This window comes from Phocoena sinus, chromosome 1 (assembly GCF_008692025.1).
Source record: "Phocoena sinus isolate mPhoSin1 chromosome 1, mPhoSin1.pri, whole genome shotgun sequence".
Classification (NCBI taxonomy): domain Eukaryota; kingdom Metazoa; phylum Chordata; class Mammalia; order Artiodactyla; family Phocoenidae; genus Phocoena; species Phocoena sinus.
In genome coordinates this window covers 82501639-82526868 of record NC_045763.1, presented here as the reverse complement: position 1 = coordinate 82526868, position 25230 = coordinate 82501639, and the positions used below count along the sequence as shown (strand labels likewise).

General features: G+C 35.4%; 1 protein-coding gene across 4 annotated transcripts in view; it reads left to right on the top strand.

Annotated features, from left to right (window-relative positions):
- EVI5 (ecotropic viral integration site 5) overlaps positions 1-25230 on the top strand; it is a 211682-nt gene that overhangs the window by 143906 nt on the left and 42546 nt on the right. For all 4 annotated transcript variants that reach the window (XM_032652186.1, XM_032652180.1, XM_032652169.1 and 1 more), the window contains 2 exons: positions 452-598; positions 9710-9805. In XM_032652186.1, the coding sequence (XP_032508077.1) occupies positions 452-598; positions 9710-9805 (243 nt within the window). The remainder of the gene's footprint in view (positions 1-451; positions 599-9709; positions 9806-25230) is intronic.

The window sequence follows — 25230 nt, the reverse complement described above, 5'->3', positions numbered from 1 at the left end:
ATGTGATATATTTTGTGACATTAAAAAGTTTACAGTCCAGTAAGTGGTGATGATACCTTTTGATTAGTCTGTGTTTTCTTTTGGGAACTGGAAAAGGGAGTTAAATTCATCGTATCACATCTATTTTATACCATATTGCCTATTTCAGAAATTAATACCTACAAGTTCTATGTAAACATCCTTATAGTTTATAGATATTTATTGTATAAATGGTAAATGGACCTCTAATGAGAATTTCTAATATGAACCTTATGCATCCTTTTGGATGATTTGATTCTTAAAGCAGTTTTATAGTTTTTTTAATGTATTTAACTATTTGTTGAATAAAATAGGCCTATAACTAATAATAATATTAAGAATATTGTTGAGGCATAATATGCGTAGGTAGAAATTTATAAATTTTTTCAGGCCTTTTATCTATACTCTGAGTTTTTATATTTTTAATTATTAGAACCAGATCAATAGTAATCATCTTCGAAGAGCAGAACAAGAGGTGATCAATCTACAGGAGAAGGTGCAGTATCTTTCTGCACAGAACAAAGGGCTACTTACCCAATTAAGTGAAGCAAAGCGCAAACAAGCAGAGATTGAATGCAAGGTAAATATATCATTTAGCAAGTTTATGTTTTTGTCAATATAATAATACTTTTTTTGTTTTTGTCTCATCATTTGAGTACATTATCATAAAACCAAAAAAAAGCTAGTCTTATTTCCTACTTTTCCTGAAGTTACTTTGGCAGTTGCTTTCAGGCCAGGTTAGCTCATCTTGCTCTGGGTGGATTTCAGTCAGGAAACTTCATTTTCAACCACTTGGTTAAATGCCAGTGCAGGAAATTAAGTTAACCAAGTGGTTGAAGATTGGTATCTCTTTTTACCCATAGCCCTTTAAAACCGAAGCTTTTAATGTCTCAACCAAAAAGATAGGTAATTTAGAAAGGTTGGGGCAACTCTGCTTTTTTTGGTACCTTATTGGCAGGCTGTCAATATTAATATATGTTTTCTGGCTAGAGAGCAAAAGAGGTGTGCGTGTACCAGTGGGTTGGGAAAATTGTGTACATTTCACATTGCTATTTTAATCAGTTTTTAAATTTTTTGTGAAGTGTTTAGATTCGTAAAACGTGTAAAAGTTTTTGAATGCAAGTAGACGTTTTTTCCTTTAATAAATTTACAATATAGTAATGGTGAGAGGAAGAGGAGGTTGGGAAATGGGGTGGAAGGAGAGGGACTGTGTGTGTGTGTGTGTGAAGTAACTGAAGAGAAGACTGTGGTGTGAACATTAGAATGGATTACTGAGGACAAGTAATGGGATTTTAAAAATAAACTAGACATCCATCTTTCCATGGTGAGATAGTAGGAATGATGCCCTTTAAAGATTCCAGCCTTATTATTCTATGATAAGAAATAAGACTTTCAATGGCACATATAAAGCTGTAATTCCATCAACTTGTTCTGGTGTCATTAAAAACCAAGAGTGAAGCTTGAGTGGTTTATCAGTGTCACTGAAATCCAGAGATGAAATTACATCCTAATAAATATGCATGGCTCTTACAATTTACACTGACAGAAATCTGTAGGCAGTACTGAAGTTTGTACTGACATAAGAGTAGTCCCTCTTGAAGGATGTGACTAGGCTTTTATTTTTGGCCTCATCGTGCAACTTGTGGGATCTTAGTTCCTGGACCAGGAATTGAACCTGGGCCACAGCAGTGAAAGTGCCAAATCCTAACCACTGGACTGCCAGGGAATTCCCTAGACTAATTTAAAAATAAAATGATGTGACATGAGGTTACATCAATTTGATTTATCATACTAATTATCTGTTTGAGTTTTTTGGTGCTACAGTGTCTGTGCTGACTTACTTTTAATAAAGAATTAAATTTAGTCTTTTTTATTATTGGTATAAGTTTTCCTTTAAACATGTTGTTAACACTGTTACTGGATTTAATATTGCTCCTCAAATGCCTTAGCACCTTTTAATCAAAGTACAGTATTCTTTGGAAATAAATATTTGGGGAGTTTGCTGATGAAAATAATGGTTTTCTTTGAATTTATCTAAGTAATGGGCTCAGATTCAGAATTTTCAGAACCGATATGAGATTTTATTTAGTTTTAACTTTTCATTAGTACCTTTGTAAAGTATGTTACAGATACTGACTCTGAGATCTCCCCCATGTTTAAGGTGTATATTGACATATTCAGTCTTTTTAATGCCTTTTGCAGATTTCAAGAATGATCAGTGTTAATTGTCACCCTAGCATCTAGTACATTCTGGTTAAGTGTACATATTTTATTTTGTCATGTTGGAACAATTCAGCAACAAACCTAACTTTTTCAAGGGAACTAGTCCTTCAGTTATATAAATCTGATTCATTTTCATTTAGTTTTATATGATTATGGCTTGTGATTTGCTGATAAGTAATTATTAAAGCTCATATTATTTTCATTGATGTAAAATATGTCAGGATACTGTTTTTAATATTAGTGTTATTTTCCCTCTTTAACTGAATTTGAATGTTCCCACTTAAAGATGAAACAGTACAAGTCTAAGACCCCTAATACGAAAATCCAAAACACTGAAATTTAAACATTTTCATAAATTTCACACGAATCCATTTGGAAGCAAAACCAGATTTGAATTAATTTACAGGCATTTATAATTTTTATTTATCCCACTTGGTGTGGGTATTTATACTTCACTGCTTCATTGTGTTAAGCATTGAGTATACTCTTTCATTATGGATGCTGCCTCAGATCCCACTGGAGAGTACTAATGTTTGGTTTATGCACCTTACTACTCTTAGAAAGTCTAAAAAATCTGAAATTCCGTAACACACCTGGCCCTCAGGATTTTAGTAATAAGATTGTAGGATTCCTACATAAATCTAAATTTGAAGATTATAGAAAGATTTTCTAGTCTCTATTCATATACAAACATAAAATTGTGTAATAAATAATGTTAAGAGGAAAGCTGAGTGAAGTATTATACTATGATTATAATACTGTGCATATATGGAATAATCATAGGAAGAAAAAAAGAAGAAATAAACCTCTTGCTTATATTTCATATACATTTTATTTGCTTATTTATTTTTTAAATATTTATTTATTTGGCTGCATTGGGTCTTTGTTGCTGCACACGGGGTCTTCGTTGCCACATGCGGGATCTTCGCTGCGGCATGCGGGCTCTTTGGTTGCAGCATGTGGGATCTAGTTCCCTGACCAGGGTTCGAACCTGGGCCCCCTGCATTGGGAGCACAGAGTCTTAGCTACTGGACCACCAGGGAAGTCCCTCATATAAATTTTAGTAGCTTAATACTTACACATTTTTTCATAATGCTTCGATATTTTTAAACTAAAATATAAATGAAAGCATTCCCCTTTTAGTTTCTTCCTGACCCTACCAGATACCCTTTTATTTTTTTCCCAAGTAACTGCTTTTATTACTTTCTGATAAGTTCTTTTAGAGTTTCTTTTAGGCAGATACTAACAATTTAAAATGTATACTTTTAGAAATATACACTTTTATACAATTAAAAGTGTATACTTCTCCTCACTTTCTTATGTGAAAGTTAGCAGACAGTAATATATTCTACTTTTTGCTTTTTTTTTGGTGGTATGTTTTGTAGAGCTTTCAATTATCAGTGCTTAAAGAATCTCCTCATTAGTTACTAAGGTACATTGTTTTCCATTTCATGCGTATACTATAGTATACTTAACTAGGTCCTTACTGATGAGCACATGGGTTGTTCCCAGTGTTTTGCTACTACAAGCAGTGTATAGTGAATAACTTTGTACATACATAATTTCAGATGTATAGAAGTATATCTACACATTCCTGTAGGATGAATTGCTGTAAATTTGATTGTTTGGTCAATTGTACTTTCATAGATTTTGTCAAATTACCCCGCTTAGGGTTGTATCATTTTGTACTTTGACCTGCAGGGCATGATAGTACCAGTTTCTTCATCATGTTACTTGCAAATTGTGTAACCAAATCTTTTCATTTTAAATAGATATAATTTATATGTTCTAAGACAGTGATTTTCAAATAGGGATGGGAAGAGGTGAGATTATGAGACTTTAAAGAATGATGGCATCTATCAGTACTTACATATTTGTCAAATATTTGGGTGTCTTCTATTTGTCAGTTTTTCTTGTAGGCATTGGGGATACTGTAATGGAGAAAGTGGGCATAATGTTTCGTGAGACAATAAGTAAAAAATAGGAAAGATCATTGGTAATGATGTACTATAGAATGGGAGGTTAGGGGAAGTGGCAATTAAGATTGAATGCCAGGAGATGGTAGCAGAGCTGGGACCTGAAGAATAAGAAGGAAGCAGCCATATGAAGAGTTGGAGGAAGATCTTTGCATGAAAAGGGTCAGAGTTCAAGACCCAAAAGCAGGAAAGAACTTGGTTGCTGAGTCTCATGTATAATGCAGAGCTGAATGAGATAAAGTCAGGGAGGTAAGCTAGGACTCCACTTCTTACTATGGTAGATTTTTATAGGCCTTGGTAACAAGTTTGAGTTTTACTATTAAATGCTGTGGGAGGCCACTAAAAAGGTCTTAAGCAGGAAAGAAACATGATATATTTTTTGATTTGCTATATTTGCTTCAGTTTTTTTACTTTTAATTTTGAAGTAATTTTATGTTTACAGTGAAGTGGCAAAGATAGTACAGAGTTCCCATATACCCTTTAATCAGCCCCTCCTAATTTTAACATATTACATAACCATGATGCATTTATCAGTACTAAGAAATGCACATTGGTATAATGTTATTACTAAATTACAGATTTTATTTAGATTTCCCCATCGTGTCTCATTCTTCTTTGAGCTGCAACAGTTTCTCAGTGTTTTCTTATCTCTCATTACTTTGACTATTGAAGAATACTTGTGAGGTATTTTGTAGAAATCTTTCAGTTTGGGATTGTCATATGTTTTCTCATGCTTTGACCAAGGTTATGTATTTTAGGAAAGTATACAGAGATGAAGTGTTTTTCCCAGTGCATCATATCAGGGACATACTGTCTTGATATATCTTACATCTAGTGGTGTTAACTTTGGTCATTTGATTAAGTTGGTTATCTGTCAGCTTTCTCTACTACAAAGCTTTTTCCCCTCATATTCTGTCCTTACAAACAAGTTACTGAGCCTAGACAATGGTCTGAGTGGGGGAAAGGGCATTGAGCCACAACTCCTGAAGGAAAGAGTATCAAAGAACTTGTGGGCATGTGTTAAGACCACCAGAGTTGGACAATAATAAGTATTTGGAGGAACTATTTTGAGTTTATGCAAATATCCTTAAGGTTTCAGCAACTAATTCTATTTCATTTTATTTATGGCTGCGTTGGGTCTTCGTTGCTGCATGAGGGCTTTCTGTAGGTGTGGCGAGCAGGGGCTATTCTTCGTTGCGGTGCATGGGCTTCTCATTGCGGTGGCTTCTCTTGTTATGGAGCATGGGCTCTAGGCACGTGGGCTTCAGTAGTTCTGGCACACAGGCTCAGTAGTTGTGGCACACGGGGTTAGTTGCTCTGCGGCATGTGGGATCTTCCCGGATCAGGGATCTAACCTGTGTCCCTGGCATTGGCAGGTGGATTCTTAACCACTGCGCCACCAGGGAAGTCCCTCAGCAACTAATTTTAGCATTTATTAGGGGATAATGCTTGTAGCGATTAATATAATTTTTTTGTTGTTTTTAGCTTTTTAAAATTTTATTTTATTTTTGGCTGTGTTAGGTCTTCGTTTCTGTGTGAGGGCTTTCTCTAGTTGCGGCGAGTGGGGGCCACTCTTCATCGCGGTGCGCGGGCCTCTCACTGTGCGGCCTCTCTTGTTGCGGAGCACAAGCTCCAGATGCGCAGGCTCAGTAGTTGTGGCTCATGGGCTTAGTTGCTTCACGGCATGTGGGATCTTCCCAGACCAGGGCCCGAACCCGTGTCCCTGCATTGTCAGGCAGATTCTCAACCACTGCGCCACCAGGGAAGCCCTGTAATTATTTTTTAAAAGAACACACGTGCCACTGTGTGTGGAGATGGATTTGAGGCGGGGTTGGAGAGGGATTTGATATGAGATCATCAGGTAATAGTATTGAATACAAGACAGAGTTGCTAGCCTGGGCTCAGGTGTTGGCAGTGGTACTAAAGCAGAGTAGATCAGTTCAGTAATTTTTGTAGAGACTTGGTGATTGGATTGGAGAGGGGGAAGATTGGGAGAAAACTGATGCCCAGATTTTTGTTTTTTTACTTGATGGATATAATGTTTTTATACAATGTTAAAATTTGTAGAGTATAATTAGTTATCTATTGCTATTTAACAAATTACCTCTAAAACTTAGTGGCTTAAAATAGCAGTAACCACTAATATCCTAGGGTTTCTGTGGATCAGAAATTCAGGAGCAGTTTAATCAAGTGGTTATGATTGAGAGTCTCATGAAGCTACAGTCATCTAAAGGCTTCGCTAAAGCTAAAGGATGAGGTTTTTTAGGTGTCCCACTCACATGGTTGCAAGGTAGTGCTGGCTGTTGGAGAGAGATCACTGTCCTCAAGGGGCTTTCTCTTAGCAAAGGATATAGACAAACACACCGTTACAATGCAGTATGAGTAGTGCTATGATTGAGGAGGTATATAGAATACTATAATGGGCATTTAGTGTTACGGTTATGGTTCAAGCAAAGCTAACTAAGGAATGATTAAGCTGAGACCTTAAGGATATGTAGGAAGTAGTCAAGGAAAGGCAGCAGAGTTCAGTAGACAAAGGGAATAGCACATGTGAAGAGCAAAAGTGAAAAGGAACAATAGGTTTTTTGCTTGAACTGAGGAAGTTCATTCTAGTTGGAGGGAAGTGTGTGGTGAGGAATACTGGTGAGATATAAAGCTAGAGCAGTAAATAGGGAGCCAAATCATACAGAATCTTGGACACCAGTAAAAGAACCTGTTATCTCAAGATCTGTGGAGTACCATTAAAGTGTTTAAAGTTAGAGAGTGACAGAAAGAGATTTGAACTTTATTAAACATAGACACAGAGGTGTGCTGGAGCTGGCTAGTAAAGGCTTGCAAGAACCGATTGTTACAAGATGTTATGGAAAAACCTGAACGAACTTTTTGGCCACCCCAGTAAATTTTCAGGAATTTAGTGGCAAATTTGTTAAACAGCCATATTAAAAATTAAATTATTCAACATGATTAGACAAATTATGGTAGTAAATACTCAAATGTCATCATTTCCTAATTATTTTTACATTTTACTATTATCTGTGCTTTTAAGATTATTTATACCTATTTGTATCTGTTTAGTGGAAATACCAATGTGTGCTACTCATGTTATATTCATTAATGTTCACTAATGCTATGTTAACTTGAAAGGAGCCATGATGGGAGTATTTACACCACATACATTGGCAAACTACAAATCAGGGCTTGATTTATTGTTTTGTGGATTATCAAGACCAGAAGTTGGCAAACTATAGACCATGTCCCAAATCTGTCTGGCTGCCTGTTTTTGTAAATAAAGTTTTATTGGAATACAACCTTTCCCATTCATTTATATATTGTATATGGCCACTTTCACACTCCAGTGGCAGATAGAGTGGTTGTGATAGACTGTACGACCCACAAGTCTAAAATTATTTACTATCTGGCCCTTTAAGGAAAAGTTTTTGACTCCTGCTCTAGACTGTTAATGCAGATTAAAGCTTAAAAATCTGTTGTATCTTTAGTCTTTACATTATGAATAGCACAAAAATATTGAGGAAATCATCTTTCAGTGTTTGATTACTGTTATCAGAATGATAATAATTCTATTATCAGAATAGATAACTTGAACAAAAATTAACCAACGTTCATATCCATACTTCACTTTTCCTCATTTTCAGTGGTAGATGACCTATGGATACAATAGTTTTGCAAAAATTAGTGAAAGCATTCTCTGAGAGTATATTGACTACATAGAATTTATAATAGCATTATATATCTTATTAACTGTGTGTTGTATATGATACATCTTCTATTTCAGTCTATATTAAAATATATAATAAATGTACATACAAACACATGTGTACACACGCACACGTACACACACTTGCTTGAGAGCTGGTCGTTAAGCACTTTCCATCACAGCACTGGGTACAGAGACTACACTTTCTGGCCATGTACAAAATGGCAAAATATTTAAAGCAGTATTTGCTTGTAGTGATGTACCAGTATAAGATTGATATATATATTTATATATTTTTAAAATTTATTTATTTTTGGCTGCATTGGGTCTTTGTTGCTGCGTGCAGGTTTTCTTTAGTTGCGGCGAGCAGGGGCTACTCTTTGTTGCGGTGTGCAGGCTTCTTGTTGAGGTGGCTTCTCTTGTTGCGGAGCACGGGCTCTAAGAGCACGGGCTTCAGTAGTGGTATGGGGGCTCAGTGGTTGTGGTGCGGGGGCTCTGGAGTGCTGGCTCAGTACTTGCGGTGCACGAGCTTAGTTGCTCCGCGGCAAAATATATATATATTTTTGTGTGTGTGTGTGTGTGTGTGGTACGCGGGCCTCTCACTGTTGTGGCCTCTCCCGTTGCGGAGCACAGGCTCTGGACGCGCAGGCTCAGTGACCATGGCTCACGGGCCTAGCCGCTCCACGGCATGTGGGATCTTCCCGGACCGGCTCGAACCCACGTCCCCTGCATCGGCAGGCGGACTCTCAACCACTGTGCCACCAAGGAAGCCCTATTTTTTTAATTTAAAAGTTTAATTATTATATTTTTACTAAATTTAGTATTTTTAAATTTTTGATATTATATTACTGTCAGGTGCTAAATTTCTCCTATGGTCACCATGATGCACATTTTTGATACTAAATGATTGCTAAATTTCAACTGAAGTTAATGAAGGAGCAAAATATTTTTGTATACCCCATTTTCCTCTGTCTTTCTTCATATTTTGTTACTGCTGGATCATTATTATTTAGCATGGATATTGTAGAATACAATTTTAGAGCTTTTTGTTTGTGAAATATTGAAGTGGTAGAATTGATATTATGCTTTTCCTAGGAAGATTAGAATTATGATATAATCTAATTTCTGTTACTTTCCTTTGTAGTGTAATGTAAATACTCATTAAAGTTCATTGCCTCAGAAAAAATGTAGTATAACGTAAATACTCATTAACTTTCATGGCCTCAGAAAAAATGTAATTTAAAAAATATTATCTAGCTATCATACTCTTAGTTTTTATATTCCCTGTTAATCTGTTGTCCTAGTTACGTGTTTGAAAGTTCTCAGTAATTGTTCTTGGTTAAAAAATTAACAGCTTTCACAGTCACCAGTTTTAATTAAGTTAACTTTTAGTTTAAAAGTTTGAGCAGGGCTTCCCTGGTGGCGCAGTGGTTGAGAGTGTGCCTGCCGATGCAGGGGACACGGGTTCGTGCCCCAGTCCGGGAAGATCCCACATGCCGCGGAGCGGCTGGGCCCGTGAGCCATGGCCGCTGAGCCTGCGCATCCGGAGCCTGTGCTCCACAGCGGGAGAGGCCACTACCGTGAGATGGAATGTTATTCTGTACATTTATTCTTCCTTTTATACCAAGTTCAGGATATAATGGCATTTTTTCTCTCATTTAATCATGGGTTTATTTGTCACTTTCTAAATTTGAGGCATGTTACAAGTGTTTATGTTTTATTAATGGTTTGGTTTATTATATGGTTTATTTTTGGTTTGGTTTGTTTACCACGCTAGAACAAGGAAGAAGTGATGGCTGTGAGACTCCGGGAAGCAGATAGCATAGCTGCTGTGGCTGAACTACAGCAGCACATTGCTGAGCTTGAAATCCAGGTAACACATGAAAATAATAAAGTACATGTAAAAATAATGCAGTTATTTCCCCTTCCCTCTGCACCTGAATAGTGACTTATGTCTTCATCCTAATGACTATGCTTCTATTTTCAACACTTATTCATTTCCAAGTCCATTTTTTTCTATTGTGGTAAAAATTCACGTATTGTTGTAAAATTTACAATTTTAATGTATACAGTCTGTGACATTAAGTGCATTCTCATTGTTGTGCAGCCAATTTCCAGAACTCTTTACCTTGCAAAACTGAAACTTTGTACCCATTAAACAACTCCCCATTCCCCTCTTTCCTCAACCCCTGGAAACCACCATTGTCCTTTCTGTCTCTGAATTTGACTACTCTAAGTATCATATAAGTATTGATGAAATCATAGGATATTTGTCTTTCTGCGACTGGCTTATTTCACTTAGCATAACGTCATCAAGGTTCATTTATGTTGTAATATGTGTCAGAATTTCCTTCATTTTAAAGGCTGAATAATATTCTGTTGTGTGTGCATACTACGTTTTGTTTATTCATTCATTGACGAACACTTAGATTGCTTCTGCCTTTTGGCTATTGTGAATAATGCTGCTATGAATGTGAGCGTACAAATAGCTGTTTGAATCCTTGTTTTCATTTCTGTTTTCATTCATACCCAGAAGTGGAATTGCTGAATCAGGTGGTAATTCTATGTTTAATTTTCTGAGGAATTGTTATACTGTTTTCCACAGCAGCTGCACCATTTTACATTCCCACCAGCAATGCGCAGGGACTAGTTTTTCCACAGCCTCACCAATACTTGTTAATTTTCTGTTGTTTGTTTTTTTTTTAACACCCATCTTAATGGATATGAAGTGGTATCTCATTGTGGTTTTGATTTGAGTTTCTCTAATGATTAATAATGTTGACCATCTTTTCATTGTGCTTATTTGGCATTATGTCTTCTTCAGAGAAATGGCAGTTCAAGTCTTTTGCCCAGTTTTTAAATGGGTTGTTGTTGAGTTGTGGAAGTTTCTTATATATTCTCAGTGTCAATCCCATATCAGATATAAAGAGATATTTTTGCAGATATTTCCTCTCATTCTGTGGGCTGCAGAATTTTCCTAGCACCACCCTCTTTTGACTCTCTTCTTCTTTCTTGTTGAACTTTGTTTTCAGTCTTTTTTTCCTCAGTTCTGAGTGTTTGTATTCCTCTGAGCATCCAAGTTTTTTGGCTTTTTAAAAACTACTCAGTGTATAACAATGAATTCTAATCTATCTCCATCCTAGCATGTTTCCCCTAATCAATAATCTTACACCTTTAAAAAAAAAATTATGAAGACAGTAAACAGAAAAGTTCATAAAACAAAGCTACATTATAATATGTATAAAAACAGTATCCATGTAACCACTACTTGGGTCAAGATACAGAATATTGCCTATATTCCAGAAGTCTACCCAATCACACCCTTTTCCCTTATCCCAAATTTTATAGCAGTCACTCCTCTGCTTTTCCTTTTAGTGGTGTCATCTTTGTATGCATCTCTCATCCACACAGTTTAGTTTTCCCTATTTCTGAATTTCGTATAGAGTCATGCTGAATATTTTCATTTGTCTCTCTTCTTTCTTTGTTCAGCACTGTTTTAATGAGTCATGATTTTTATTGTTGCAACATGTTCCATTTCATGAATATGTCACAGTGTACATATCCACTCTGATATTAGTGGTCATTTGTAAATTTCCAGATTGGGACTGTTATACACAATGCTGAGATCGGAAGCAATCTTGTACACTATACTGACTACGTGTGCACACGTTTCTGTAGCATGATGCCAGGGTGTGGAATGGCTGGGTCATAAAGCATGCAGATCTTCAGTTTTATTTTCCAAAGTGTTTGTACCACTTTAACTGCCAACCACAGCCTACGAAAGTCCTGTTGTTCCACATCCTCCCCAACACTTGGTGGTGTCAGAAGCTTTAATTTGTGCCAGTCTGGTGGGTATGCAATGGTATTTCATCATGGTTTTAATTTGTATTTGCTGGATTACTAATGAGGTTGGCAGTTGGGATTTCATCTTTTATAAAGTGCCTATTAAAGTCTTTTGTGTATGTCTTTTCTTTAGGATTATCTTTTTCTTATGTACGCGTAGTTCTTTCCAAGTTGATTTTATGTTTTACAGATAGCTACTCCCACTTTGTAACTTGTCATTTGTCATTGTTGTTTTTAATGTATTGTGTCTTTTGATCAGTAGACCAGTATGTTTAATGGACAGTAGAGAACTCCTCCTGGAACTTGTACAGGACCTTCAAATTCAACACGTTTAAAATCAAATGTGTTCCTATTCCAGCCAAAATGTTTTTATTCTTTTGTATCTCAAGGCTTGTTCAGTGGTATCATCTCGTCTTGAATTATTCAGCTTAGTAGGAACTTCACTTATGCTTTTCTTAACGTTATGCCATATTTATCAAGGCTACGTATGCAAACTTTCAACTTCACTTGGGAGTACCAAATTATTTTTACAAAGTGCTTCTGCTAGCTAACATGCCTACCAGCGTTTCACCTGCTCACCTACTCATATAGATTTGCCTTCAGATAATTCTTGATAATTCGTACAGATTAAAGTACCATGTCCAACTCTTCAATTTCTTCAAAAGATAAAAGTCGTGAGTAAATCTAAAACTAAATCAAAGGTAATTTTACTCATTTCAGAAACTTTAAAAAAAATCTTTCATGGCCTTTCTATTCCCCCCTGCCACTCCCTTCATTCATCTGCCTTCGTCCCCACCTGAACGTCACAACTTCCTGTCCAGCTTCTTTTTCTCCACCCTGAGCTCTTCCACAGAGCCACCAGAATTTTCTTTCTAAAACATAAAAACCTTATCTTTTCATTATTGTCCAGACTTGCATTTCTAGCCTCTTCTTTGACCATTACCACCCCATCCTCTCTCCCCACCTCCTACACACACACACACACACACACACACACACACACACACACCCCTCTTTACAAAGTTTCTATATTCTTTTAAAATTCTGTATCATTCTACATGCTATTATGTCTTCAAAAAATTGCTGTGTTTTTCTGTATCCCCTAGTCCTCTGCTTTTTAGGTATTTCTGCTTTTACTGAGTTCTCCATGGCTAGTTTGCCATTAAGACATTTGATAAATGTGTTTTCAGTAAACATCTTAACGATTCAAACTTCATTCATTCATTTATTTATTATATGCAGGTTAAGATCCATAAATAGATCTTTTGTTAAAACCTGAAACTCCTTTTCAATTGTAAGAGTAATACATTTTAGGTTATTTTTATTCATGGAAATATCTTAGATCATTTTCAAGTTCCACTAGGGGGAGAACTCAGTCAAATATTTTTGTACTTCAGATCTCTTCAGACCAACTCTTCCAATTACTCCTGCTCTCTTGTGAATAAAACTTTTTCCCACAAACCAAATTCTTTCAAACCCTTCATTTAATAAATTACATAATTATGTAATTAGTTGTTGATAAAATTAAAGCCTGCTTTTTTTAATGTAGTTATGAAAATTGTACTTTCGTGAATGTTTCATTTAGATGAGGAAATACTCATTTTTATGCACACTGTAGCATTCTGTAGTAGATATACTTATGAGGTTGAAGTTTATTAAATTTATTTTCAAAGATCCTTCAGTCAACTTGAAACTTTCAGGTCTGGATTAAAGTTCATAATCACCACCCTCCCCATGTTAATCTGAGATAACTACATTTGTAATATACTTAATGTTCTTTATAATAATGCCTTTCCCACCATCTTTGGAGGAGCTGTTTTATATTAGTGTCTCAGAGTGAATTTAACCTTTTTTAAAGTGTAACAGCTTTCAGGTTCTAGCCATTTTCCTGAACTATTTGTAAAAGTTATATTGCTGAGGTTTCCTCCTTCTCAAACAGAATTACACTTCTTAATGGATTTTAGTCACCATCTACTGTAATACTTATTTAGAGCAGATCATACCCCTATAATAGAATTAAGAGGTTGAACTCCAAGGTGCCATGAAATATTTAAAAATATATCATGTATATCATTTTAATATTTTTTGACAATTCAGAGTTATCATTATGAACTTCAAATACTGTATAATCTCACTTCATTCAGATCTCTATTGTTTTCTTACATAAAGCTCCTTTGGCCAAATTTCTATCTAAAATAATATTCATATCCTAATCACTGTACTCTTATGCTGCTTTATATTTCTTCAAAACAGTTATTTCTTGCCATAAATTATACATGTTTGTTGTTGTTGTCCACATCCCCCCACCAGAATGGAAGCTCCGTAAGAGAGGAATTTTTGCCTGTTTTATTCAGTTGCTGTATTTCTCAGTGTTGGTATATAATGCTTAGTATATAACCATCATTCAAATATTTATATTTGAAGAAATTAATATAATAATTTGCTCATCTGTTGTTTTTACAATAAGTGATTTTTAATGTATGTAATTTGAGCATTCAATTTTTTTTTTTTTTTTTTTTTTTTGGCGGTACGCGGGCCTCTCACTGCTGTGGCCTCTCCCGTTGCGGAGCACAGGCTCCGGACGTGCAGGCTCAGTGGCCATGGCTCACGGGCCCAGCCGCTCCGTGGCATGTGGGATCTTCCCGGACTGGGGCACGAACCTGTGTCCCCTGCATCGGCAAGCGGACTCTCAACCACTGAGCCACCAGGGAAGCCCCAAATTTTTTAAATTCAGAGATTATCACTGTATTCACACATGCATCAATTTGCATTTTTTTTTATCATTAGGTCACTACTGACTAGGAAGGATAAAATGAATTCAGACTCTGCCTAAGTGCATTTATCATTATACAGAAGGAATGATTGAGTCTGGGTCCCTTCTTTGCAATATCATTGAGTAGAATTTAAACCTCTGAAAATTTATGTACATTTATTGGTGTTAATGGCTTTAATTACCTGTGAGAGGATGCCAATTGTTGTCTTTTAAAGGAGAATTTTTTTTCTTCCTACCTGTACATATACTTTACAAGCTAATTGAATGGCTCAGGCTAAGTGGAATTTCTATAAGTAGCCTGCAAAAATAAATATATGACATACCCTGATCAGAATAGAAAGTCAATAAATTTAATTATTATTGGGAACAAGAGGATTTTAGAATCCTAAATAACTCTGTGGTCACAACTTTTATCTTTCTGTTTTCTTATAATTGCTAGAGATTTTGTTGATTGGTTGAGAGTAGATTTTGAAGACAAACTACTTATTAGCTGTCTTGTCTGACAGGTTATTTAACCTGATTTTGAATTTACTCGTTCAAAACTAAGGGTCCTAAAGTTATCTGCTTTAGAGTTGGTATTAAATGAGAAAGCAAGTGTCAAGTGTTCTTTCCTCCCTAACTAGTTTCCAGCAAATCAGTTTATCAATGACCTTTTATAAAAGATCACACTCAGCATTGTAAGGGCTTCCAAAAATTACAACCAGAATGGAAAGTGCAGAAAGTCTTTTGAGTTTCCTTCAAGATAGTGTTTACCCACCCCAGATAATGAATTTATCCCTTTCTAAGAATTAGATATAGCTGGAAATTAAGAATTGTTTTGGCTGGTTTTTTTTTTTTTGATTGAACTTGTTTCTGTCCAGTGTAAGCCCTATTTAACTTACTCTTCATTTTTTATGTATTTATCATGTTTTACCATATTATCTATAACTTTATTTCTTCCAGAATACTAATAATTAAAGTATTAATAGCTAGCATCATTGAATACTTAAAACATGCCAGGCAGTACTATTAGCCATTTAAATATATTCACTTATTTAATCTTTACATATGACATTATTGTTAGTATCCCCATTTTATAGTGGAGGAAACTGAAGCATAAAGAAGATTTTTAAATGAGATTTTGTTGTATGTTTAAGAACCCCCTCTAACTTAAATTCTTCCCAGGATTAAAATGAAAGTTTTTTTCTTTAGTATTACAGGTACTGTCATGTTAGTTATATGGATTTTCTTGGTAGATCAACTGCCTCCTATAACTTTGTTACTACTGGTTCCCTTTTCCTCACTTAAATCTTTCAGTAGCTTCCCATGGCTTTCGGGACACAGTTCAAATTCTGGCTGTACTCACGAGCCCCTTCCTGCTCTGATTCTTGCCTCCCTTTCTAGCTTCATTTCCCACTTTTCCCAGCATATACCTGTGCTTGAGCCATAATAAACTAGTTAAGAACTCTTTAAATATGTCATTGAGATTCACTCTGTTTTTCTTCTCTCCTCCTTTGTTCTTGCTTATCATTTCAAAGGTCAGATTAAGTTTGACATGCTGTGATCAGCCTTCCCTGATGATGCCAATCCAGCCAATTTTGTTGTGTCTCTGCTGTTTAACCCCCTTTGTTATAGATCTCTCTTATACCATCTCACATTATTTTAATCATTCTCATTTAAAAGCCTAGATGTGAAGAACAGATTAAATTATTAATTTAAATGTGGTATCAGTTTCAATTCAACAGATACTTACGGGGTACCTACTATGTGCTAGTCACTACTCTACACACTTTATAAGAATTAGTGAACAAAACACACGAAAAGTCCCTTTCCTCATCAAGCTTAATGGTAGAGGAAGAAGTAGGATGAACAAAATAAATGAATCGTATAGTGTGTAATTTAGAAGATGATAAATACAACGGAGAGAAAAATGTAGGAAAAGGAGAGGGTTGGAGTGTTGAGCGTAGGGAACCATTGCTATTTTAAATAATGTGGTCAGGCAAGCTCGCTAGAAGGGGATATTTAAACAAAGATTCATGCAGATTTGTGGTAGAAATACCCTGATAAGGGAATAGTAAGGACAAAGGGCCTAAAGCCAGGGGCATCTCTGAGACCCTGAGTGGAGTAAGAGAGGAAGTTAGAGGAAGTATGAGAGGTAAATAGGGCAGATTACATAGGGCCTAAGAACTTTGGCCCTTCTCTGAGTAAGGTAGAAAGTCATGGGAGGGTTTTGAGCATAGGAGTCATCAGTTAGATGACATTTAAACCTATTAAAAGGATTCATTTGAACTTGATTCAGAAAAAAATGCTTGTAGGAATTCATAGTATTTAGATGGGAGGAAATGGTGGTTAAAAATTGTTTCCTCCTCCTCTTAGTGGAATTTTCCACCTTTATTCTATTGATCCAAATGTTATTTATTAGTTGAGGACTTTATTTTTACGTTAATGCTAAATCACACTTTCTCCATTTTCCAAGTAGTGGAACAAAACACAGAAAAGTTAATTTTTGCTCAGTTAGTTGAGGAAAATAGATGAAAATTGAACCCAAGCCTTGTGATATTTAACCTGGAATTGAGTTTGTGTTTTGATTTTTATAAAGGTAAACATATTAATTTGTCATAACCATATTAAAAGCTTCTGTGGGCTGAGCACATCTATAAAGTTAATGCTGCTTTGTTATAAATAATGAAAAGTTTTAAGTTTAAAACAGTTTAGTTCTACGCAAATCCAACTTTGTGTTCTTTTCCTGGTACCCAGTAACATTTACCCATTTTCATTACTTTGCCCAACAGATAACCTCTAGGGATGCCTCAGATGGGCAATACCCCAACCGCTCTTGGCTTAAGAAACACCCACTCAAAATTCTGTTCTGACATAAAATGAGGGAGTTAGATTTAAATCAGTGTGCCCAGCTCAGTGTGCAGTTTTGACAGAGATAGAGAGGAAGTGATAAAAATCTTTACCATTTAACAAATAAAATTTTAATAATGTAAAATTACAATGACATTACTAAAGGATGGAGTTTAGCATGAAGCTTTGTGATCAGTTTGTGCTTTCTGATTTCCTGAGCTCATTTGTTAATAGTTTCACAGCAGGTGGTAGTTTATATGCCACCTCTTGACTAACAAACTTATTTTTGGAGGACTTTTTTTTCCCCCTTTAAGTACAGTGGTTTCTGTTTTGAGCAACTTATTTAAACATTAAAATATTTTTCATTTTTCTTTAATGATTTTTCTCAAAATTTTAAGCATTTTTAAATTAGAAAAATAACTTCTATAATCTTATCTAGTCTTAATGCTGATTCTCAACAAAGGGAGTTAGGTATACAGAATATTTTACTCAGCTTGCTATCTAGTCATTAGGTATTAAAAACTTTAAAAAAAAATTTTTTTTTTTTTTTTACTGAAGTGCTCAGAGATGATTCTCTGATCTCCAACTTTAGTATGCAGTTAAATATAAAGAGATTAAGTATCTAGAGGTTTTTAAATTTGCTATCTCTAGGAATGAAGGATATCATTCACTTACTCAAGACCAGTCCATAATAGTATCTAAAGAATTAGTGAAGATAGGTTAGACCCTTAAAGTACCATGCTACCAGTGATCATCTTGGTGTTATTAAAATTAGTTTAGAGAATTCCCTGGTGGTCCAGTGGTGAGGACTTGGCACTTTCACTGCTATGGCCCGGGTTCAGTCCCTGGTAGGGGAACTAAGATCCCTCAAGCCATGTGGCGTGGCCAAAAACTTTTCAAAATAAAAATAAAAATTAGTTTATGTACACCTAGCACACAGATTTTGGTTTCTAATACCATTCTCCAATAACAGAAACCAAGGTTCCTAAGAGAAATAGCTGATTCCAGGACTAGAACAGGAAATATACAAGATGAGCCTGGAGTATCTTGCAGTGTCAGAAAGTATGGAAGTGTTCCAAAACAAAACAAAACGAAACCCTACATTAACAGGAATATGTTAAAGGGACAGAGAGGAGCCAACTGAAAAAGCTCCCAGTGGCCAAAGGTGGAACAATATTTAAAATAGGAAAAAATAATTAACATAGTAGTGGATTATAATTCAAGGTATAAAATAAATATCCATGAATCCATACTGATATCAATAATGATTGAATAAATTAATAAATGAGGAGGAAGAGATAAATCTCTATGCAGAAGAATTCCATATAACTTTTGTAGATACTCTGCCTTCAGAAGGGAAGCATAAATTTCTATTCTTTTAAGTGTAGCCTGTGCACAGTGACTTCCTTCCAAGGGGTCCAATATAGAAAGGGTAAGGAAAAAAAGTAACTTTTTTGGAGAAACCTGACAAACACTACCTCACCCAGATGATCAAATCAGCATCACCAGTTGTAAATCACACTGCTAGTAATATACTCTTGATAGGATGTGACAAAATGGCACTTTACCTCTGTGGTCTTCCAGTAGCCCATAATCACATTCTTACTATGAGAAGAATATCAGACAAATTTCAGTAGTAGGGCATCTGGCAAAACACCTGACCAGTACTCCTCTAAGCTGTCAGGGTCATCAAAAACATAGAAAGTCTGAGAAACTGTCCCAGCCAAGAGAAACCTAAGGAGACATGACAACTAAATGTAATGTGGTATCCTGCATAGGATCCTAGAACAGAAAAAGAACATTGGGTTTAAAAAAAAAAAAACCCTAAGAAAATCTGAATAAACTTTGGACTTTAGTTAGTAACAATGTATCGATATTAGTTCATTAATTGTAACAACATGGAAGATATTATTAACAGGGGAAACAGTGCAAGGGAGTATATAGTACTCTTATCCTCTCAATTTTTCTGTAAATCTAACTATTTGAGAAAACGTCTGTTATAAAAAATAGTTTATGGGAATTTCCTGGTGGCTCAGTGGCTAGGACTCCACACTTTCACTGCCAGGGGCCTGGGTTCAATCCCTGGTCAAGGAACTAAGATCCCACAAACTGTGTGGCGTGGCCAAAAAAAAAAAAAAAAAACAACAAAATTTTTTTAAAAATTAAAAAATAGTTTATATAATTCCATGGTTTTTAGGAACCCCTGGAATTAGATAGAATTTTAAATATTGGTCACAAAATTTGATCTGTTTTTAATTAAACTGATTTATAAGAAATATTTTCTAGCTTTTGGACCTTGTACAAATGCTGATTTATCATGTGTGTATTTAGCTGATCCTGTAAGAAACATCACTTTAACGATGTGTGGGATGTACTTCTCTTCTGAAATGGAATTAAATCAGTCTTAGTAGTGAGAAAAAATTTTGATTTATTTCCTCCCTTCCATACTTTTCAACTTACCTTATTATTTCTTAAAAGTATTTATATGTACTTTTTTTCTAGTTACTAAAACATAAAGAATAGTCAAACCTTTTTGTCTGTGACTTGAAATTACAGGAAACTGTTTTAGAAACTTAGCAATAGTATGTGATATGAGTACGATTTGGTTTTAGATGTTTCAAATGAGTCACCTTGAAGTCATGGAGAGGCTACCATTTACCACATTTACTATTCTGATTAATTTTTCTTAAGGCAAAGTACAAATCAGTAAAAACTTACTAAAGCTTAGTGATTGCTATTGATGTTTCAGTAAGGTTATGTTGATTAATCACGGTGATTGCTTATCGACTGTCACAGACTTACTCAAATCATTGTGTTTTCTGCTACTATCGTCATCTCATATGCAGTCATAATTTGCTTAATATAGCTTGCTTTAATTGAAATATCAAATTAGAACTTAGAAATTGTGCTCCTGCTGCTCAAGTTAATATGGTTGCCTCTGTGACCGTTGAACATAGTTTCATAATATAGCCTTGAAAAAAAGCATCATTTAACCTTTAAAATAGTCAAGATAATGCCTTTTAATGGTCTCTAAAGTAGTTAAACTTTTACAAAGGAGAGAGAGAGCTTGTATATATCTTTCTGTAGCGTAATCTCTCTTTTCGTTACATTTTCTCATCTGTGGGTGTAATTTAAAATATTTTTTTAATGTAAGCTTTACACTTGCATTTGAGACTAAGCAACCTGCATTGTGTCATGACCCTTCTAATACCACAAACCTTCTGTAATACTACTCCCAGCGAAAAACCCACATCCTATGTATAACCTTAGATTTATTTTGAAATCTCTATGAAGAGCGCACAGAGAGATTACTAATTGTTTCTGTTATTTCCTTTAAGGGTGTGATGTCTATTTGTAAACCATGTTTTAAGTTTTACTTTGTCAGGCTTAAAATGTTAAAGTATATTAAGTACTGATTTCCTATTCTAAAGTTACTATATAAAAGTTTAATAACTAACGATAAGTTTCAGTTCAGAATTGGGTGGTATGTTAGACATCTGTAGGGTGTTCAAGAAAGGAGAAAGCAATGGTACTTGCAGTAGCCAATATTTCTAATACCACTGGCCAGCACAGTACTAGTAAACAATTGCAAATTTTAACAATCAACTTTTTTTCCCGCTTTATTCCTGTTCTTTTATTATTTCCTTTTGTCTATTTTAGCTTTGGTGTGTGTTCTTTATATAACTTCTTAAGATGGATGCATAAATCTAACATTATTATTTAAAAACAAGGATAACTACTCATTATTAGGAGAATGGTTAAACCATAGTAGATCCATATTTGGAAAAGTCTGTATCTTTAAGAAAGAATAAAGAAAGATCTGCAAGACATAATAATGGGAAAAATTATAGAATGTAGTGATAATTCCATTTGTGTATATTAAAAAGTATATGTGTGTGTGTATGTGTTTAAGTAGATTGGGATGTCTGCTGTGATACCTGTCAAAGCTCCCTCTGGGGAGCATAAAGGGCTTGGTGCAAAAGAGAAAGGGAAACTTCAGTTTTTATACCATATGAATTTATATGATTACCATTATAATTTTTTAATGTGCGTACATTAAAATAACTTGAGGTAACCATTGCTAGAATGGAAATAAGAATCATTGGAAAACAGCAATGTAGAAAACTTGGTCAACCTAGCAAAAATGCCACCCTCCTTCTCTGGCCTTAAAGTCTTTGAGTTGTCTGGCTCCTGCCTACTTCTCTGACTGCATCGTAAACCACACTCCCCTTCATGTCATGCTCTAGCAACACCAACTTTATTTTTGTTTCTAGAACCAAAGCTCATTCATTCCTACAGGCTTTTGCTCTTGCTCTTCCCTGCATTTGGAATGCTATGCTCCTTGATCTTCCCATGGCTCGTTCCTTTTCATCATTTATATCTCAACTTAAAAGTCACCAACTCGGGCTTCCCTGGTGGCGCAGTGGTTGAGAGTCCGCCTGCCGATGCAGGGGACACGGGTTCGTGCCCCGGTCTGGGAAGATCCCATGTGCCGCGGAGCGGCTGGGCCCGTGAGCCACGGCTGCTGAGCCTTGCGCGTCCAGAGCCTGTGCTCCGCAATGGGAGAGGCCACAACAGTGAGAGGCCCGCGTACCGCAAAAAAAAAAAAAAAAAAGTCACCAACTCATAGAGATTTTCCCTGACCACCTTTATAAAGTAGGACCCTAATGCCGTAACTCTCTATTTCATCATTGTGTTCCATATTATTTGTAGTTCTTATTAGTGTCTGAAATTACCTTCACTTTAAAAATCAACTCACACCCACATGTAATATATTAGAACTTGGTTTGTCTTACATACTGCTGTATGCCTTGTGCCTGGCATGTAACAGGTGATCAAAAAATAATTGTTGAATGAATCTTAGGCGGCAGCCATGTACATGAGAATTTAATATTATTATGCCATAAGAACAGGTAGGTTCAAAGTACCTTTTTTTTATTGAAGTATAGTTGATGTACAATATTACATAAATATCAGGTGTAAAGATTCATTTGTTTAAATGCTGCCCCAGAGGTGGACTGAAATTGATCCCATAATTTCCTACCTTAACCGTCTAACAAAATAGTAAATTTCTTTTTAAAGGCAAATACTTTCCCACTAAAAGCAGCCTGAGAGGAAAAGGATCTTACCCTAATGCAATAAACTTTAAAAGTGACAGTTAAGGAAAGAAATAAACTATTTAAGAGCAGAGAGGCCTAGCAGGGCTTGGCTTCTAACCTCAACTATCTCCCTCTCTCCTATGTCACCACGCTGTATATATAGGTAAGTCAGCAAAACCCCCGGAAGATTCAGTCATATCCCAAATGTGGAGAGAAGGAAAATGAGTTTGTCTGACTGAGAAGTTGTAGACACTTCTAGAAGGAACAACCCAGTGAAGGAGATTAGAAAGTGAACATCTGAATCTTAACTAAAGTGAAGGCCCTGGGACAACACACTCTATTTGGGAAATGATCTGAATCCTAAAACCCAGGTTTTGGCATGTATGCCCCCAGTTAGGTAATACAAAATATCTAACAGAATCTCAGAAGAATAAAGAGTGCCCCTGTTTAACCAGGTTCTTCTTTTCCCCTTGCTGTCCCTCAGGCCATAGAAATATGGGAACAAACTTGAGCTTGGAGGGCACAGAAAATAGATTTTAAATATGATGGAAAGAGAGTTAATAAGGAACTCATATCATTAGAGCATTTAGAATATCTAGACAGTCACCTAGCCATGAGCATGATGAGAAGAAATGGCACAACAACTTGGTTTCTATTATTATAGCAGAGAAAAGAGAAAGAAATACTATTCAGAAACATCCCAACCAAGAAGAAAGGTAATTCAAGGGTAAGAGGAATTACAATTACTTCATACTATAAAACAACTAAATGTGAATTTAGTAAAATTAAGAAATCAAAAGATAAGATAATTAAAAAGTGCACTGAGGTAAGAAGGAGGGGATTGTACCACTAAGGGAATAAATTGAAGCCCAATACACCATTGCAGAAACCACAAAAGAATAGCCTATTCAATGGACAATGCTGAAAATTGGAATATTGGCATAGAAGAAAAGCTTGAGATAATAATCACAATGAATATAGAGGTTAAGAATGAAAACCAAGTATGTTAGCTAATGCTTATGGATGACAGACAGATAATCTAACACTAAGAATAATTGGTATCCCACAACAAATAGAAGGAAGATATATTCAAAAATAAGCAAGAAGAGGTCCTTGAAATTAATGAAGATTCTAAGATGCAAATTAAAAGAAAACCTCATGGCTAGGTGACTGTTCTAGGAAAATTTGACACAGAATGCTCCTTAAACACTTAGAGCAAATTACCTACAAAGTTGTATGGGAAGATTAAGACTTGTCCTCCAGATTTCTCACAGCATATTCAATGCCAGAAATCAACAGAGCAATGGCTATGCTGCACTCTACAATATGATAGCCACTAGCCAGCCAATGTGGTCATAGCCTCATTTTGCACAGTAGCTCCTAGCTAACATATTAGACAGTGCAGATGGAGAACATTTCCATCACCACAGAAAGTTATCTTAGTACTAGTCTACAACATTCTGAGTTTGGCTGACCCAAAAATGTTATAGCTAAACAATGTGTCATCCAGATATTTTGAAGAAATAGATTGTCATTTTCCAGTGTGAAAAGATTGCTAGGATACTACTCTCATAATCTTGAAAAAATTACTGGATAGTGAAATCCAGCTTAAAACAAGTCAAAATAAAGAACTATGAAATGAGGGCACTATTTGAAAAGACGGGTGGTAAATATTGAATCTGTTTAAATACAGAACTAATACTAAACAAATATGGGAATAATGATTACAAGTGAGAGAGTTTTTTTAAAATAAACTTTGACAGTGTAAAAATAACAGCTAACAAAAATCTGGAAGTGGAGGGAGAGGGGATATGAAAGCAGGTATAAATGCACTCATATCCCAGCAAGATAGTCAATCAATACCACATACATTTAAAACATGTAATAAAAATGCAGACTTCTAACATCTTAATGTTTTTTTGTTATCCCTTAAATTTAGAGGTTTTTTTTTAAAAAAAGGAAATTACCTCTCTTATATTGAAGAAACACTTGGCATTCACTGTACTTTCTTTTCCTATTAATTTTAGCTAATATTTAATGTTTAATTTTCATTTTTGTATTTTTACCACTGTCCAAGTTGCTTAAGGCAAACATATATAATTTTACAGAAACAGTTACTTTTATTAAAAAAAAATCTGGCTGCATGTATTCCAAGATGTTAACATTGATCAATTCTGAGGAGTATGAATAGAAATGATTGTTACTCTCTTTATGTTTTTCTTTCAATTAAAATATTTTTCCTATTTTTTTCTACTGTATTAATCACAGCCAGACCAGACCACCTCATTGAAATAGTTGGAAAGGAAATTAATTTTATATATGAGTTACTAATTTGAAATTTATAAAGTATTATTGATATTATCTTTACATGGGCTGTCTTTGATTTATCTTTTTGTTTGTTTGTTTTGTTTTGTTTTTCCGCTGAGCTGCACAGCATGCAGGATCTTAGTTCCCCAACCCATACCCCCTGCAGTGGAAGGCGAATTCTTAACCACTGGACCTCCAGGAAAGTCCCCCTATCAAGGTTTAATACTCTAACAGTCTAATAAGTTGATAAAGATGCTTTTTGGCAAAATCAGCTCTGCATGGATTCTTTAAACAGGGCACAGAAAAACATGTTTTATCCATGAGGTGAATGAGCCATGTATATGGTCATCTGATGCTAAGGAAGGTAGATGAGAAATTTTGACAGCTAAGGACTGAACTCCCCAACTTTGGCTTACTAACACTCTGTACAGAGGGTCCAGAAAAAGA